The 17,956-nt window shown below is 41.8% G+C and overlaps 1 protein-coding gene across 1 annotated transcript in view; it reads left to right on the top strand.

The window, feature by feature from the left end:
* Positions 1-17,956, top strand: part of NUP88 (nucleoporin 88) — a 38,544-nt gene that overhangs the window by 6,717 nt on the left and 13,871 nt on the right. Inside the window, exons 4-7 of the mRNA XM_066363368.1 lie at positions 6,104-6,190; positions 8,256-8,432; positions 13,065-13,251; positions 13,717-13,864. Of these exons, the coding sequence (XP_066219465.1) occupies positions 6,104-6,190; positions 8,256-8,432; positions 13,065-13,251; positions 13,717-13,864 (599 nt within the window). The remainder of the gene's footprint in view (positions 1-6,103; positions 6,191-8,255; positions 8,433-13,064; positions 13,252-13,716; positions 13,865-17,956) is intronic.

Below are 17,956 nucleotides of genomic sequence, written 5' to 3'. Positions count from 1 at the left end.
CTGCCCCTTCCCTCAAGGCACATATTAGAAAGCACTCAATGAACAATTAAGGTGCTGCAGCTATGAGTTGATGCTTCTCATCTCGTCTCCCTTCCTGTCTATGTGGGTTTCTCTGGGGTTTCTCTCTCTAAAAAAAATATAAAATAGTTTATAGGTAGACTTAACTAAGTACAAATACTTTCAGTTTTCTTTTCTGTACTGAATGCTTGATCCCTTAATGGCATTTTATAGATATCTCATAGCTTTCTGGTTACTTTTAGGTATAAAAACTAAATCTGGGCCCTGGCCGGTTGGCTCAGTGGTAGAGCGCTGGCCTGGCGTGTGGGAGTCCCGGGTTTGATTCCCGGCCAGGGCACACAGGAGAAGCGCCCATCTGCTTCTCCACCCCTCCCCCTCTCCATCCTCTCTGTCTTCTCTCTCTTACCCTCCCATAGCCAAGGCTTCATTGGAGCAAAGTTGGTCCGGGCGCTGGGCTTGGCTCCATGGCCTCTGCCTCAGGTGCTAGAATGGCTCTGGTTGCAACAGAGCAACACCCCAGATGGGCAGAGCATCACCCCCTGGTGGGCATGCCGGGTGGATCCCAGTTGGGCGCATGCAGGAGTCTAACTGCCTCCCCATTTCCAACTTCAGAAAAATACAGAAAACAAACAAACAAAAAAGAAAACCAAAACTAAATCTGCCCAGTTTGAAGTTCTGATCTCAAATCTATTTCAAATCTATACCCTGGGCCTTCACAGGTCAAACCTTGAGGCATCTGAATTAAGTGTAGAAGGCATCTGCTCTTTGACTCTTCTTTATGTCCCCGCACCTGAGGTAGGGGGTCAAGTAAGTGTAAGGAGGGGGCTGCCTCCCATTTCTTCTGAGTCTGACTCCTTGGTAGTGGGAGTAGAAACCACGGGGTAGCTGAAGTAGATATCTTACCTAAATGGTGTCAGTCAGTGATGGGGCAGAGGGAGGGTCATTCTCTGACCCTAGATTAACCTAGTTCTATGTGCTTCTGGCGGCCTCTGTTAATGTGGTGGGCTCTGCACACATGGTATATAACAGTTTTCTAGGGCAATGTCTAGCCTCCAGCTTCCTCCATCATTGAGGAACTCTCTCATGTTGGCTCTACTAGCTGTCCATGCTCTGAACCCTCAGAATGCAGTATCCCCAAACTTAAGTTAACTTAACTTCTCAACTTAAACGTGATACCATATAGTATTCACATGCCCCCAACCCTAGGACATGGCATGTCAGGTTCGCTCTAGAATTCCTTTACCTTGGTGGCCTGTAGTTTTCTGCAGCACATCTGGCATTCAGCTCAGAAATGAAATACTCATCTCCCCTTATTTCAGGCACCCTTAAATCTGATGGAATGTTACTCTAAGAGCCTTCCTCGCCCACCCATTTTGCTTTGGAGTTGGGGAAAAAGAAAGGAGGAGGGAATACCTCCCATTACAACATTGTACTGCACTCCTAAGGACCCTTGATGTCTTCTCTCTTAGTATTCCTTTGATATATGCTGCAAAAGAAGGTGGTTGGAGATAGTTTAGTCCAAGTCTTCCTCACTTAAGCCCTAAAAGAGGTATCTGGTCTCAATTATTGAAGGTTCTTTTTAAGATATGGAGTATTGCCCTGGCTGAATAGTGGTTGGCTAGAGCAGTGGTCAGCAAACTGCGGCTGACGAGCCACATGCGGCTTTTTAGCCCCTTGAGTGTGGCTCTTCCACAAAATACCATGTGTGGGTGCTACCTCGATAAGGAATGTACCTACCTATATAGTTTAAGTTTAAAAAGTTTGGCTCTCAAAAGAAATTTCAATCATTACACTGTTGATATTTGGCTCTGTTGACTAATGAGTTTGCCAACCACTGGGTTAGAGCATTGTCCCAAAGCACAGAGGTTGCTGGTCCAACCCCTGGTTGGGACACAGACAGGAACAGATCGATATTTCTGTCTCTCTATTTCTCCCTTCCTCTCTCACTAAAAAGCAATAAATAAAAAAAAGATATTGGGGGCCCTGGCCGGTTGGCTTAGTGGTAGAGCATTGGCCTGGCATGCAGGAGTCCCGGGTTTGATTCCTGGCCAGGGCACACAGGAGAAGTGCCCATCTGCTTCTCCACCCCTCCCCCTCTCCTTCCTCTCTGTCTCTCTCTTCCCCTCCCGCAGCCAAGGCTCCATTGGAGCAAAGATGGCCCGGGCGCTGAGGATGGCTCTATCGCCTCTGCCTCAGGCGCTGGAATGGCTCTGGTTGCAACAGAGCGACGCCCCAGATGGGCAGAGCATCGCCCCCTGGTGGGCATGCTGGGTGGATCCCAGTCAGGCACATGCGGTAGTCTGTCTGACTGACTCCCTGTTTCCAACTTCAGAAAAAAAAAAAAAAAAAGATATCAGGCCTGACCAGGCGGTGGCACAGTAGATACAATGTTGGACTGGACTGCAGAGGACCCAGATTTGAAACCGCAAGGGCGACAGCTTGAGCGCGGGCTCATCCAGCTTGAGCATGGGGTCACTGTTGAGTGGGATCATAGATATTACCCCATGGTCACTAGCTTGAGCCCAAAGGTCGCTGGTTTGAAGCCCAAGGTAGCTGGCTTGAGCACGGGGTCACTCAATCTGCTGTACCCCCCGCTGTCAAGGCACATATGAGAAAGCAATCAATGAACAACTAAGGTGCTGCAACAAAGAATTGATGCTTCTCCCCTCCCCCCCCCCCTCTCTCTCTCTCACACACACACACACACACACACACACACACACACACACACACACAAAGATACTAGTTATTTAAGACTTCTCTTTTTCCAAGCTGTGGACCTTGACAGTTTCAAGGCAATGAGGAGCTCCTACTCAGTGCTGTATTGCATCTACTTTCTCACTATTCTTCATTACAGTGTGTGTGTGTGTGTATACACTTTCTAGTACCGATATGTATTTTGAAGTCAATAATGCTTATAGGCAGCTAGGAAGACCACAGTGAATGTGTGTTCAATTGGATCAGGTTTTCATTAAAAACATTTATTACAAGGAGAGACAAGATGGCGCTGGAGTAGGCGGACGTACCAACATCTACCTCCCAGAACCAAAGTGGATTACAAACTAATTTTATGAACTATCATCTGGAAAAACCAACTTTAGACTAAACTAAGAGGACTCTTCAACCAAGGAACACTGAAGAAGCCACACAGAGACTGTCGCAGAGCTTCAGGGAAAAGCAACCTGGTCTCAACTCTCCAGGCAGAGAAGAACAGAAGCTCCATATCCACGCATGCTGCAAATGGCTTTTCCAGTCTACCTGAATCATTACCAGCTAGAAGCAGCTGTCATGGGACTTGGACATGAGCTGCAAAGTATAGAATGGTGACAACAATTCCTGCGCCATGTGGACTTTTCCTGTGTGGACTTTTCCTGGACTCCTGCTCCCTGTGACAGCTCCTAACAGACTGAACTGTGGTTGGGTTGCATTTCTCAGGGATTTGGCATGGTGATGGGGCCAACTTGGACTTGGTGAACATGTTAAGGACACTACTCTTTTATGGATTCGTGCTGTATTGGCCAAGAGTTTGCTTAAAGCAGGGGTCTCAAACTCGCGGCCCGTGGATTAGTCTGTGGGCCGCACAAAATTGTTTGGCGGGCCGCGAGTTTGAGACCCCTGCCTTAAAGGCTTTTAATCACTGTAAAAAAAATAGAAGACTGGATAAAGAAGATGGGGCACATATACACCATGGTATACTATTCAGCTAGAAGAAATGATGACATCGAATCACTTACAGCAGAATGGTGGAATCTTGATAACATTATGCGGAGTGAAATAAGCGAATCAGAAAAAAACAAGAACTGCAGGATTCCATACATTGGTGGGACATAAAAGCGAGACTAAGAGACATGGACAGGAGTGTGGTGGTTACAGGGGAGGGGGGGGGAGGGAAGGAGGGAGAGGGGGAAGGGGAGGGGGAGGGGTACAAAAAAAAACTGGATAGAGGGTGATGGAGGACGATCTCCCTTTTGGTGATGGGTATGCAGCAGAACTGAATGACAAGATAACCTGGAAATGTTTTCTTTGAATATATGTACTCTGATTTATTGATGTCACCCCATTAAAATAAAAATTTATTTATAATTAAAAAAAACACATTTATTACATGGTGTTTTATTGATAATGGAACAAACTAAATTTAAAAATTCTTAGTGGGTTGGACAAAATAAATGGTTAATTTGATGAAGACTTTATAAGGGATATTAGATTCTAATAATAATATCACTGGCTTTTTGAAAATTCTTTGTCCTTTTAGTTATAGCCATGTACCATGTATGCTGTGAAAATTTAAGTTATTTTAAATTGATTTTGATGAGAAAAATTTTTTCAATTTTGTACTTCCACTTGAGAAAACAAGGATTACGTGATAGTGTCTTTCTATAACAAAAGCATGTATAGATTGCAGGCTAAATGTCACTCATTCTGCTGGTCAGGGTAGTGAGATGTAGTTCCCTCTGATGAGATTGGGTGGCTAGCAGGCAGAGAAAGATGGGTGTAATTGAAGGGAAGCTGACAACCTTAGGGGCATTAGTGAGGTAAGGTAAGTGTGGCTAAGAATTTAAAATTTTTTATTTTATTTTATTTTATTTTATTTTTTACAGAGACAGAGAAAGAGTCAGAGAGAGGGAAAGATAGGGACAGACAGATAAGAACGGAGAGAGATGAGAAGCATCAATTATCAGTTTTGGGTTTTTTTAATTTTAACTTTTATAAATAAATTTTTATTTTAATGGGGTGACATCAATAAATCAGGGTACATGTATTCAAAGAAAACATGTCCAGTTTATCTTGTCATTCAGTTCTGTTGCATACCCATCACCCAAAGAGAGATTGTCCTCCGTCACCTTCTATCTAGTTCTCTTTGTACCCCCTCCCTCTCCCCCTCCCCCTCTCCCTCCTTCCCTCTCCCCGCCCCCCGTAACCACTACACTCTTGTCCATGTCTCTTAGTGTCGTTTTTATGTCCCACCAATGTATGGAATCCTGCAGTTCTTGTTTTTTTCTGATTTACTTATTTCACTCTGTATAATGTTATCAAGATCCCACCATTTTGTTGTAAGTGATCCGATGTCATTATTTCTTATGGCTGAATAGTATACCATGGTGTATAGGTGCCACATCTTTATCTAGTCCTCTATTTTTTTTTACAGTGATTAAAGCCTTTAAGCAAACTCTTGGCCAATACAGCAAGAATCCATAAAAGAGTAGTGTCCTTAACATGTTCACCAAGTCCAAGTTGGCCCCAACACCATGCTAAATCCATGAAAAATGCCACCCAGCCCCAGTTCAGTCTGTTAGGAGCTGTCACAGGGAGCAGGAGTCCAGGAAAAGTCCACATGGCACTGGAATTGTCACAATTCTATTCTTCGCAGCTCACGTCCAAGTCCCAATGACCACTGCTTCTAGCTGGTAATGATTCAGGTAGACTGGAAAAGCCATCTGCAGCATGTGTGGATATGGAGCTTCTGTTCTCCTCTGCCTGGAGAGATGAGACCTGGTTGCTTTTCCCTGGAGCTCTGCGACTGTGGCGTGGTAAAGAGAACCTTGGGATACACTAATCATCAGTTTTTTGTTGTGACACCTTAGTTCATTGATTGCTTTCTCCTATGTGCCTTGACCATGGGACTACAGTAGACTGAGGAACCCCTTGCTCAAGTCAGTGACCTTGGGTCCAAGCTGGTGAGCTTTTGCTCAAACCAGATGAGCCCGCGCTCAAGCTGGCGACCTCGGGTTCTTGAACCTGGGTCCTCTGCATCCCAGTCCAGTGCCCTATCCACTGCACCACCGCCTGGTCAAGCTGGCTAAGGATTTAGAATGGAAGAGACAAAGGTACTATGCTATAGAGTAGGCTGATAAAGAATATTGGTGAGGATAGAGAATATTCCTTTAGGTACCTAGGAAACCTAATGTTAGAGGACAAATAAAATATCTATTACTTTGTCAAGTAACAGCAAGATCTTTGGCAAAGAAATGGTTTGCTAACTGGCCCAGAAATTCTCAAGTACTGACTACATGTAAAGGAAAGGACAATTTTGGGAAATGGAAGAGAATTTTAAGTGCTGACTTTCTTCTCTTTTGATTATTAGAATTTACTCTCTACGTGAGCCCCAGACACCCACTAAGGTCATCATACTTTCAGAAGCAGAAGAGGAAAACCTAATGCTCAATAAAGGGTGAGTTTTTGTGTCATGAAATGCATTTCAAATTAGGTTATTGAGATTATAAATGCAATTTTAACAGGTTGCAAGGCTTCCAGAGGTGACTTTAATATGCTTTGGTAAGGTGATATATCAGGTCTGCCGGAAAGTTCTGTTCGTTTCTATCACAAGTTTCGACACGTAAGCACATGTTTATTTGGCGCATGTGTGCCTCTCTATTTTTATCACTTAATGTATACATACTGACGTAGCAAATTAAAACAAAGTTGATTCACGTTAGTCTTATGTGTGAAGCGATAGTGTACCCATGGCTACTGATAAAGTTCATTATGCCACTGTAATTTTTACAAATTTCAACAAGGAAGAAATGCTACAGAAGCATGTAGAAATTTATTGAAAGTGTTTGGTGAAGATACAGTTTCTGATAGGACATGCAGAAGATGGTTCAAAAAATTTGAAACAGGTGATTTCGACCTTTCTGATAAGCCACGTTCTGGGCAACCATCTTTGATCGATGACAATGTTGTTAAGACCATGTTGGAGCAAGATCCTTTTCTGACAACATTGGAGATCGCAGAAAGGCTAATTCAGCTCAGCAAACCATTTCGGACCATATTTGGAAGATAGGATTGGTGTGGAAATATTCAAGATGGGTGCCACATGAATTAAGTCAGAAGAATTTGGATGATCGAGTCATCATATGCACATCTCTGCTTGCTCGGAATAAAATCGAGCCCTTGAACCGGATGATAACTGGGGATGAAAAGTGGATTACCTACGAAAACATCGAAAGGAAAAGGGCATATTGTGAACCTGGAAAACCTAGCCCTTCCACCTCTAAACCAAATTTGACTCTGAATAAGAGAATGTTGTGTTTATGGTGGGACATTCGAGGACCAATACGTTATGAGCTTTTAAACCTGAACGAAAAGCTCAATTTGGAGAAGTATTGTCAGCAACTGGATAATTTAAAGACAGCAGTCCAAGAAAAGAGGCCGGCGATGTTCAATAGGAAAAACATCATACTGCATCATGATAATGCCAGGCCACATGCTGCTTTGGGGACTCATCAAAAAATTGCAGAACTAGGCTGGGAAATTCTGTCGCATCCACCATATTCCCCGGACTTAGCACCCTCCGACTATCACTTGTTTTTGTCCTTACAAAATTTTTTGAAGGGCAAAAAATTCAAAAATGAAGAAGATATCAAACAAGCACTGGTTCAATTTTTCGCAACAAAAGATAAAACATTTTTCAAAAATGGGATATACAAATTGCCCTCACACTGGCAAGAAATCATTAATAATAATGGCAATTATATTATTTTTTTTGTTTGTTTTTGTTTTTTTTGTATTTTTCTGAAGCTGGAAACGGGGAGAGACAGTCAGACAGACTCCCGCATGCGCCCGACTGGGATCCACCTGGCACGCCCACCAGGGGCAACGCTTTGCCCACCAGGGGGTGATGCTCTGCCCCTCCAGGGCATCGCTCTGTTGCGACCAGAGCCACTCTTAGCGCCTGGGGCAGAGGCCAAGGAGCCATCCCCAGCACCCGGGCCATCCTTGCTCCAATGGAGCCTTGGCTGCGGGAGGGGAAAAGAGAGACAGAGAGGAAGGAGGGGTGGGTGGAGAAGCAAATGGGCGCTTCTCCTATGTGCCCTGGCCGGGAATCGAACCCGGGTCCCCTGCACGCTAGGCCGACGCTCTACTGCTGAGCCAACCGGCCAGGGCCTGGCAATTATATTATTTAATAAAGTTTATTGATGGTAAGAAAAATTTATATTTTCCAAAAACGGACAGAACTATAAGCAAAAGTAAGCAATGTAAGTAACAAGAAGTTACTTTTTGTGTTTATGCACCTATATGTGTATTTTTTTTATTATTTGTGTATCTTTATATTTAGAGCACTGTGTAATGTAATGGCCTATTTTTACTTAACTTTATGAGAATTTTTCAGTATTTAACATTCTTCATAATCATAATTTTTTGTCTTCTCTGTTGAATACAAATTTCATCCTACTTTCTGTTATTGGACATGTTGTTTTTGTTTTCAACAAGTTGGTTTTTAAATTTTTTTTCAGAAGGGCATATACCGCATCTCTAGGAGAGACAGCAGTTGCATTTGACTTTGGGCCATTGGCAGCAGTCCCGAAGAATATATTTGGACAAAAAGGCAAAGATGAAGTAATGGCATACCCACTGTACATCTTATATGAGAATGGGGAGACTTTCCTTACATTTGTTAGTCTGTTTCACAGGTGAGTGGAGGAAGTAACCTACCAAGTGAAAGCCCAGATTGTGCTCCAATATAAACTGTTATAGTTCGACTTGGGATCTGTGTTTTTGAGTTAGTGTGTTACAGTCTTTCAATGCTTGGCCTGCGTATTCTGGAGAAAGATTTGGTACAAATCATATGATTTATTTACTCACATTAATATGGGTAATTCTTGTATAATCACTTAAAATAAGACTGGATTTGCCTGACTAGGTGGTGGCGCAGTGGATAGAGCAATGGACTGGGATGCAGAGGACACAGGTTCAAAACCCCGAGGTCGCTGGCTTGAGTGCAGGTTCATCCAGCTTGAGCATGGGTTGTTAGCTTGAGCGCAGGGTCTCTGGCTTGAGTTTGGGACCATAGACATGACCCCATGATCGCTGGCTCAAGCCCAAAGGTCGCTGACTTGAAGCCCAAGGTCATTGGCTTGAGCAAGGGGTCACTTGCTCTACTGTAGCTCCCCCCCACCCAACCCCCGTCAAGGCACATGTAAGAAAGCAAGCTATGAACAACTAAGGTGCCACAACAAAGAATTGATGCTTCTCATGTCTCCCCCTTCCTGTCTCTCTGTTCCTCTCTCTCTCTCTTTCTCAAAAAAAATATAGATTGGATTTGTTTTCACAAAGTCTAAACCAGGGGTCCCCAAATTTTTTACACAGGGGGCCAGTTCACTGTTCCTCAGACCGTTGGAGGGCCGGACTATAAAGACAACTATGAACAAATCCCTATGCACACTGCACATATTTAAAGTAAAAAAACAAAATGGGAACAAATACAATATTTAAAATAAAGAACAAGTAAATTTAAATCAACAAACCAGTATTTCAATGGGAACTATGGGCCTGCTTTTGGCTAATGAGATGGTCAGTGTGCTCCTCTCACTGACCACCAGTGAAAGAGGTGCCCCTTCCGGAAGTACAGCAGGGGGCCGCATGCGGCCCAAGGGCTGTCGTTTAGGGACCCCTGGTCTAAACCAAAAATATTTATTGGGTCCTCACCAGGTGGTGATGCAATGGATATAGATTGTTGACCTGGGATGTTGAGGACCCAGGTTCAAAACCCTGAGGTTGCCTGCTTGACCACAGGCTCGTCAGCTTGGGTGTGGGTTCATAGACCCATGGTCGCAGGCTTGAGCGCAAAGGTCGGAGGCTTGAAGCCCAAGGTTACTGGCTTAAACAAGGGGTCACTGGCTCAGCTGTGAACAATTAGAGTGCTACATCAACTACAATGAGTTGATGCTTCTCATCTCACTTCCTTCCTGTCTGTGTATGTCTCTCTTGCTAATTTTATGTATGTATGTATGTATCTTGTTTGAACAAGGCGGCATGGAGTGGTTAAACAAGGTAATCTGGTATCTTATGTCCCAGTTGTGGGAAAAAGACATACATACTTGTGAAAAGATAATTACCTATACCACATTAGTTACAAAGGCAGTAAGAACCCAGAGCAGAGAGATCATGCTGAATGAAGAAGTTAAGGAAATTTCATAGAGAAGCACTGATGTTATGTGAGCCTTGAAGGTCTAATGCAGAATTACATGAAGCATCAAGAAAAGGCAGCATGAAGTAGAATATGAAAATAAACAAATGCAAGTGTCACTCAAGGTTCAATGATGAGACATTTGGGGCTACAGCAGAGTATTTAAGGTAGGGGGAATTAAATGATAAAGCTAGAAATATCTGCCCAGTGAAAATTTGGTGGAGTTAAGTATCTAGTTAATGAATATGGGGTCTTTTCTGTAAGAATGGAGTGGTAGGAATCTAGTGATGGTTTCTTAGTAGGAGAAGGGTATAATAATTGATGAGGGAAGGGCTGGAGTAGAGAGATTTTTAAAGAAGCTATTGTAAAATTTATCGTAAACTCTACAAGAGTTTGAATTATGATGGTTGTAATGCAAAGGGAGAAATGAACATAGTAGATACTACACCTAGCGTGCGGAGGACCCGGGTTCGATTCCCGGCCAGGGCACACAGGAGAAGCGCCCATTTGCTTCTCCACCCCTCCGCCGCACTTTCCTCTCTGTCTCTCTCTTCCCCTCCCGCAGCCAAGGCTCCATTGGAGCAAAGATGGCCCGGGCGCTGGGGATGGCTCTGTGGCCTCTGCCCCAGGCGCTAGAGTGGCTCTGGTCGCAACATGGCGACGCCCAGGATGGGCAGAGCATCGCCCCCTGGTGGGCAGAGCGTCGCCCCATGGTGGGCGTGCCGGGTGGATCCCGGTCGGGCGCATGCGGGAGTCTGTCTGACTGTCTCTCCCCGTTTCCAGCTTCAGAAAAATGAAAAAAAAAGAAAAAAATAATAGATACTACAAAGGAAGGCTCAATAAGACTTAGCTGTTTTTTGGATGTGGGAGTGAGTCATTAATAGAAATAGTGAGGTCGGGAAGGGCAGCTAATTTGGGGGGAAGATAAGAGTCATATGTCATGGTGAGAGTTAGAGTTAGTAGAGGATAAGAATTTAGGGAAAGTTTATAACTACAGAGGCATAAGGCCAAAGGCTGAACATTGTACTTTATTCATTTATAAATCAACAGATTCGGGGACCATTATGTGGGAGAAGATGGGAATAAGACTGAAGGCAAGGTCCTGCTCTGTGGTCATACAACAGACCAGTTGTACCATTTGGTGTGCTTGAGGCATCACAGGTGCTATGGGACTGGGACAAAGTAAATACTTAGGCCTGCTTATCTTGAAAGTCGAGAAGATGGTAATACAAAAAACTGGACCTGAAAGACTCACTAGGTAGAAACGAGATCAGGAGTAGTTCCAGGAGAGAGAAGAGAGTATGCAAAATTATAAAATTGAGAAAAACAGAAGAGCTTGGTAGATCACAGAATGGTGAGGCTTCACTACTAATTTCGTTCTCCTTGACAGAAGTGTTCTCTGCCTTCCATACATGATCTCTTTCGGGAGACCCTGTGTAACATTATTACTTTCCCTTACCCTTCCTCCCTCCACCTCTTGGTCCTCATTGTCCATGCTGATCTACCTAGTAACCGTAGCCCCAAACCTGAAAGTCATCTGCATTGTCTTACATCCAGTCCAGTCCCCAAATTCTATTGATTTTTACCATGACCTTTTTATTTTTTTAAGATTGTGTTGATTTTAGAGAGAGGAGAAAGAGAGAAATAAGGGGGCAGGAGCAGAAAGCATCAACTTGTAGCAGTTGTATCTCATATGTGCCTTGACCAGACAAGCCTGGGGCTTCGAACCAACGACCTCAGGATTCCAGGTCAACACTTGATCCACTGTGCCACCACAGGCCAGGCAAAAATTTCTTGAATGTATTTATTTTTCTCTCTATTCCCTTGTCCTTGCTTCAGACTTTCATTATCTCCCTAGATCACTCTTAGTTTCCCTGAAACCCGTTTTAGTCCTCTCATGTCATTCCCCTCACTACTGCTCACTACCAGGTGAATCTTAGTAAAGTGAAGCTCCATCACTCTTGATTTAAATCTCCAATGACATACTGTCACCCTGCAGATAGACTCTGAGCACCTTTTTTTTTTTTACAGAGACAGCGAGAGTCAGAGAGAGGGATAGATAGGGACAGACAGGCAGGAACAGAGAGAGATGAGAAGTATCGATCATCAGTTTTTTTCGTTGTGGCACTTTAGTTGTTCATTGATTGCTTTCTCATATGTGCCTTGACCGTGGGGCTACAGCAGACCGAGTAACCCATTGCTCAAGCCAGCAACCTTGGGTCCAAGCTGGTGAGCTTTGCTCAAACCAGATGAGCCCGTGCTCAAGCTGGCGACCTCGGGGTCTCGAACCTGGGTCCTCCACATCACAGTCTGACGCTGTATCCACTGTGCCACCGCCTGGGCTAGACTCTGAGCACTTTGACATGGCATGTGGGATCATCTGCTTTGTAATCCAGCCCTGAATATCTGCCTCACTATCTGTTACCTTAGACTTTGTCCTTCACCTCCTATCATGCTAAGCTAAGTTTCCTTCTGTTAATTCCTTGTCTTTCATGCCTCCAGAACTTTATATATGCTTCTTCCTAGCTTGGGATATTTACCACCTTTTCCCAGAACATACTCTTCGTCCATTGATCTTATTTGTTTTTGATGCCTCTCTTACACACCTCATTTTTTTGTACCCTTCTATCTGTAAAGCCTTGCATTGTTGCACTTACCACATGGTATAGTAATTCTGGTTAAATGTCTGCTTCCCCAGCTAAACTTATCAGTTTCATGGGGCTGTCATCTAGTTCTTGATAAATGTGTTTGCCTAACTCAATGAAATATGTAGGTCTGGAGCCCTGAAGATAAGCTATATTTCAGAAGAAAAATTGGAGTGTTATCAGAATATAGGTTGTAGTTAAAACCAGCCATGGGCCTGACCTGTGGTGGCGCAGTGGGATAAAGCGTCAACCTGGAACACTGAGGTTGCCATTTCGAAACCTTGGGCTTGCCTGGTCAAGGCACATATGGAAGTTGATGCTTTCTGCTCCTCCCCCTTCTCTCTCTCTCTCTAAAAATCAATAAATAAAATATTTAAATAAATAAAACCAGCCATGGTTTAATATGCTGTCATATAAGTGTATTTTAAAAAGAGAAAAGGATATATAGCACCAATATTTTTTCACCCAAATACCTTTTACTCTTTCTTTAGCCCTGGGAATATTGGGAAGCTGTTAGGTCCATTGCCCATGCATCCTGCAGCTGAAGATAACTATGGTTATGATGCCTGTGCTATACTCTGCTTACCCTGTGTCCCCAACATCTTAGTAATTGCAACTGAATCAGGAATGTTGTATCACTGTGTTGTGCTGGAAGGCGAAGAAGAAGATGACCAAACTGTAAGTTAGGCCAGTATATGTATATTTATTTGTATCTCCAACACCTAGTATACTTCTTGTACCAAAATAAATGTTTAATATATATGAGGGATTTGTTTATATCTGACACTTCTAAATATTTTAGAAATTAAACACTTAAAATTAATTGAAACCCGCTTAAAAATTTAAATGAGAAGAAGTTAGACTGTCCCCAAGAAGTTAGATGATCCATTTGGCAATCATCTGTGACAGAAGTAAAGAACCTTTGAATCACTTTAATTCACTCTTCTCTAAACTTGTTTATTCATATCTTCCTAAAGAAAAGAGACTTTCATTTTTTCTTTGAAGATAACAAGGCACTGTCAGAATAAGGGGGTAGACTTAAAAATTTTAAAGTACTGTTTGATCCAGCTTTTTGCTTGTTTTTTATTGTGTCCATTTTCAAGTGAACATGAAACACTAAAATTGTGCTTTTTTTTTTTTCAGTCAGAGAAGTCCTGGGATTCCAGGGCGGACCTCATTCCTTCTCTGTACGTGTTTGAGTGTGTTGAGTTGGAGCTTGCCTTGAAACTGGCATCAGGAGAGGATGATCCTTTTGATTCTGACTTTTCTTGTCCAATTAAACTTCATAGAGGTAAGTGATAAAATATTTTTTCAATTACAGTTGACATTTAATATTATTTTATATTAGTTTTAGGTATACAACATAGGGTTAGACTTTTATATAATTTACAAAATGTCCCTCCCCCCCCCCCCGATAATTCTGGTACCCAGTTGGCACATAGTTGTTATAATATCATTGATTACTTTCCCTGTGCTGTACTTTACATCCCCATGACTGTTCTGTAACTACCTATCTGTACTTCCCAATCTCATCACCTTTTTCACCTTGTCCCTCAACCACCCTCCTCTCGGGCAACCATCAATCTGTTCTCTGTATCTGAGTTTCTGTTTTGTTTGTTCTTTTGATTTCACATATAAGTGAAATCATATGGTATTTGTCTTTCTCTGACTTACTTCAGTTAGCATAATACCTTCTAGGTTGTTCATGTCAAATAGTGAGATTTCATTCTTTTTTATGGCCAAGTAATATTCCATTGTATATATGTACATCTTCTTTATCCAATCATTTATTGATGGATACTTGGGTTGCTTCTGTATCTTGGCTATTGTAAGTAATGCTGCAATGAACATAGGGTACATGTATCTTTTTGAATTAGTATTTTGAGTTTTCACTAACTTTATTTCTTTTATTCCATTGTATTTATACTAAAACTACCACAGACTGTTCCTGTGTAATTTATTTGTTCTGTGGTTCCAGCCTTTAAAATTTGACTGGCTTTTTTTTGGCTTTTTAGTAATACATTACACTTTAGGTCCAAGAAAGACTGAGCGAATTTCCAAAATTTTAAGATATTGGTCTTTAGTCTGGATCTACCCACATTTATAATAGTGAATTTTTCCTGGTTCAATCAAAAGTAGATTTCATGATTCATATACTTAAAGATATACAAACTTTAATAAACTTTAAAAATCAAATTATATACTGATATTAAGATATCTCTTGAAAATATCTTTTTTTAAAAAAAAACAACACTTGTTATTAAACAGACCCAGATTGAATGTTATTCTTTTTATCTTTTTTTGTTTGTTTGTTTTAACTTTCCTGGGTTGGTTCCAGATCCTTATGGCAGCAACTTGCCTGTGTTCATCTAGGGAACTCTTGGATAAAACAGATGAGACAATTAAAGAATGTGTTGTTTAGACCTGCCGGATAGTTTGGTTTGTCATAACATTATCTCAGAGCACAGAGTTGCTGGTTCGATCCCTAATCAAAGCCCATACAGGAACAACTCAATGTTCCTGTCTCTCTCTCTCTCCCTCTTCTTCTCTTGCTGAAATTAATAAAAATAAAAAAAAATTTTAAATGTGTTATTCAGACAGAGTGGCTGCGTAGGAGTGTGTGAGTAGGAGTATAGAGCAGTGGTCCCCAACCCCCGGGCCGTGGACCAGTACCGGTCTGTGGGCCATTTGGTACCGGTCCACAGAGAAAGAATAAATAACTTACATTATTTCCATTTTATTTATATTTAAGTCTGAACAATGTTTTATTTTTAAAAAATGACCAGATTCTTTCTGTTACATCCGTCTAAGACTCACTCTTGACGCTTGTCTTGGTCATATGATACATTTATCTGTCCCACCCTAAAGGCCGGTCCGTGAAAATATTTTCTGACATTAAACCGGTCCGTGGCCCAAAAAAGGTTGGGGACCACTGGTCTAGAGTGTCCTAGGTTTTAGTTACAACTTGAACTTTATTTTATTTTATTTTTTTTTAAAGTAAGTTTTTTTTTTTTAATTTTTATTTTATTTATTCATTTTTTTTAGAGAGGAGAGAAAGAGGGGGAGAGAGAGAGACAGAGGAGAGAGAGACAGAGAGAGAGAAGGGGGGAGGAGCTGGAAGCATCAACTCCCATATGTGCCTTGACCAGGCAAGTCCAGGGTTTCGAACCGGCGACCTCAGCATTTCCAGGTTGACGCTTTATCCACTGTGCCACCACAGGTCAGGCCGAACTTTATTTTTTTAATTGATTTTAGAGAGAGAGGAAGTGGGGAGAGAGAGAGAGAGAGAGAGAGAGAGAGAGATGGAGAGAGAAACATCAATTTGTTGTGCCACTTATTTATGCATTTATTGGTTTATTCTTGCATGTGCCCTGAAGAGGAGATCGAACCTTTGACCTTGGCTTTTATTAGAATGAGGCTCTAATCAAACTGAGCTAACTGGCCAGGACTGTAGTATTGGGCTTTTTCACCCTCTCTGGTCTTCAGTTTTTTGTTGTTTTTTTTTTTTTTTTTTTTTTTACAGAGACAGAGAGAAAGTCAGAGAGAGGGATAGACAGGGACAGACAGACAGGAACAGAGAGATGAGAAGCATCAATCACATCAATCATTAGTTTTTCGTTGTGCATTGCGACACCTTAGTTGTTCATTGATTGCTTTCTTTCTTTCTTTTTTTTTTTTTTTTTTTACAGAGGCAGAGATAGACAGGGACCAACAGACAGGAACGGAGAGAGATGAAAAGCATCAATCATTAGTTTTTCGTTGCGCGTTGCAACTTCTTAGTTGTTCATTGATTGCTTTCTCATATGTGCCTTGACCGCGGGCCTTCAGCAGACCAAGTAACCCCTTGCTCAAGCCAGCGACCTCGGGTCCAAGCTGGTGAGCTTTTGCTCAAACCAGATGAGCCCGCGCTCAAGCTGGTGACCTCGCGGTCTCGCACCTGGGTCCTCGGCATCCCAGTCCAATGCTCTATCCACTGCGCCACTGCCTGGTCAGGCTGGTCTTTAGTTTTCTCATCTGAAAAGAATAGGGCTAACATTAGTTGATCTTTAACATTCTTTCTAACACAAATATTCTGTAATTTTATTTGTCCCTCCTTCCTTTCTCAGAATCTTCTCTAGGATCTTGTGTTCTCTGTGAGAAATGAGGAACAAAAGCTTCCTCAGTGTGGAATAATTGGGTGTACCTTTCATAGTTTTCTCCTGTTCGTTACAGAGAGAGGGAGATCAGTCTTGTAGCAGCCTGACTTAATCTGCTTCCAGTCCCACTAACCAGTTTGCATAGGTTTGGTCATAATGACTTTGACTTTGTACTAACATATAGCCAAACCATTTAAGGGTATAGAGTTCTTATATAATAAACCAGCAAAGAGAACTCATTTGACATGTCTAATTAAATAATATCTGGAGAGAGATCATCTAAATTTTAAGTTTTGGAACTTTGATTTATCAATGAGGAAATTAAGGCCTATAAGGTAAAGTAATGTAAAGTAAATGGTTTCCTTATAAAGATACAGGGGTGGGCAAAAGTAGGTTTATATCGATAGTTGTGTATATGCAAAACAATTATTCTGTATTTATTATTTTCTAGACACACCTGTAAACCTACTTTTGCCCACCCTTATATATCTTATATTTTATTTACTGATTTTAGAGAGAGAGGAGGGCAAGATAGAGAAAGGCAGGGATGTAGGAAGAGCAGGAAGCATCAACTCACAGTTGCTTCTTGTACGTGCCTTGATGAGGTAAGCCAGGGGTTTCAAACCAGCGACCCAGTGTTCCATGTCGACACTTTCTCCACTCCCCACCGCAAGTCAGGCTATCTTGGCTCTTCTCATAAGAGTTAACATTTACATATGTGAAATTAATAAATTCTTGACTTGTTCATATGTGTAAGTAAGGCATAATTGCAGTCACTGAAATATTCCCATATTTTCAGTGACATAAGTGAAATAACAGGGGGGGTTTATAGAAAATTTTCTACTTCAGTTACTACTGTTGCCTTTTTTCATAACAGATTTCTGTTACATCCCAGTATTATAATTTTTCTGACTTCAGCGCCACAGACACATTTTGAAATACTATTTTAAATAATAGTAGACCTGATGATAATGATTTGAGCTTTAAATTAAGTAATGAAAATGAAAGAAGCAAATGAAAAGAAGCTTTTCAGTATTTTATTGTTCAGTAAGAGGATTGCCCTAGGCCAGGAATTTTTTTTTTTAATTTTTATTTATTTTATTTATTTTTTACAGAGACAGAGAGTGAGTCAGAGAGAGGGATAGACAGGAACAGAGAGAGATGAGAAGCATCAGTCATTAGTTTTTCATTGCGTGTTGCAACACCTTAGTTGTTCATTGATTGCTTTCTCATATGTGCCTTGACCG

Source organism: Saccopteryx leptura, chromosome 2, assembly GCF_036850995.1.
Source record: "Saccopteryx leptura isolate mSacLep1 chromosome 2, mSacLep1_pri_phased_curated, whole genome shotgun sequence".
In the NCBI taxonomy this organism is placed as follows: Eukaryota; Metazoa; Chordata; class Mammalia; order Chiroptera; family Emballonuridae; genus Saccopteryx; species Saccopteryx leptura.
This window is presented reverse-complemented; position numbering and strand designations above follow the sequence as displayed.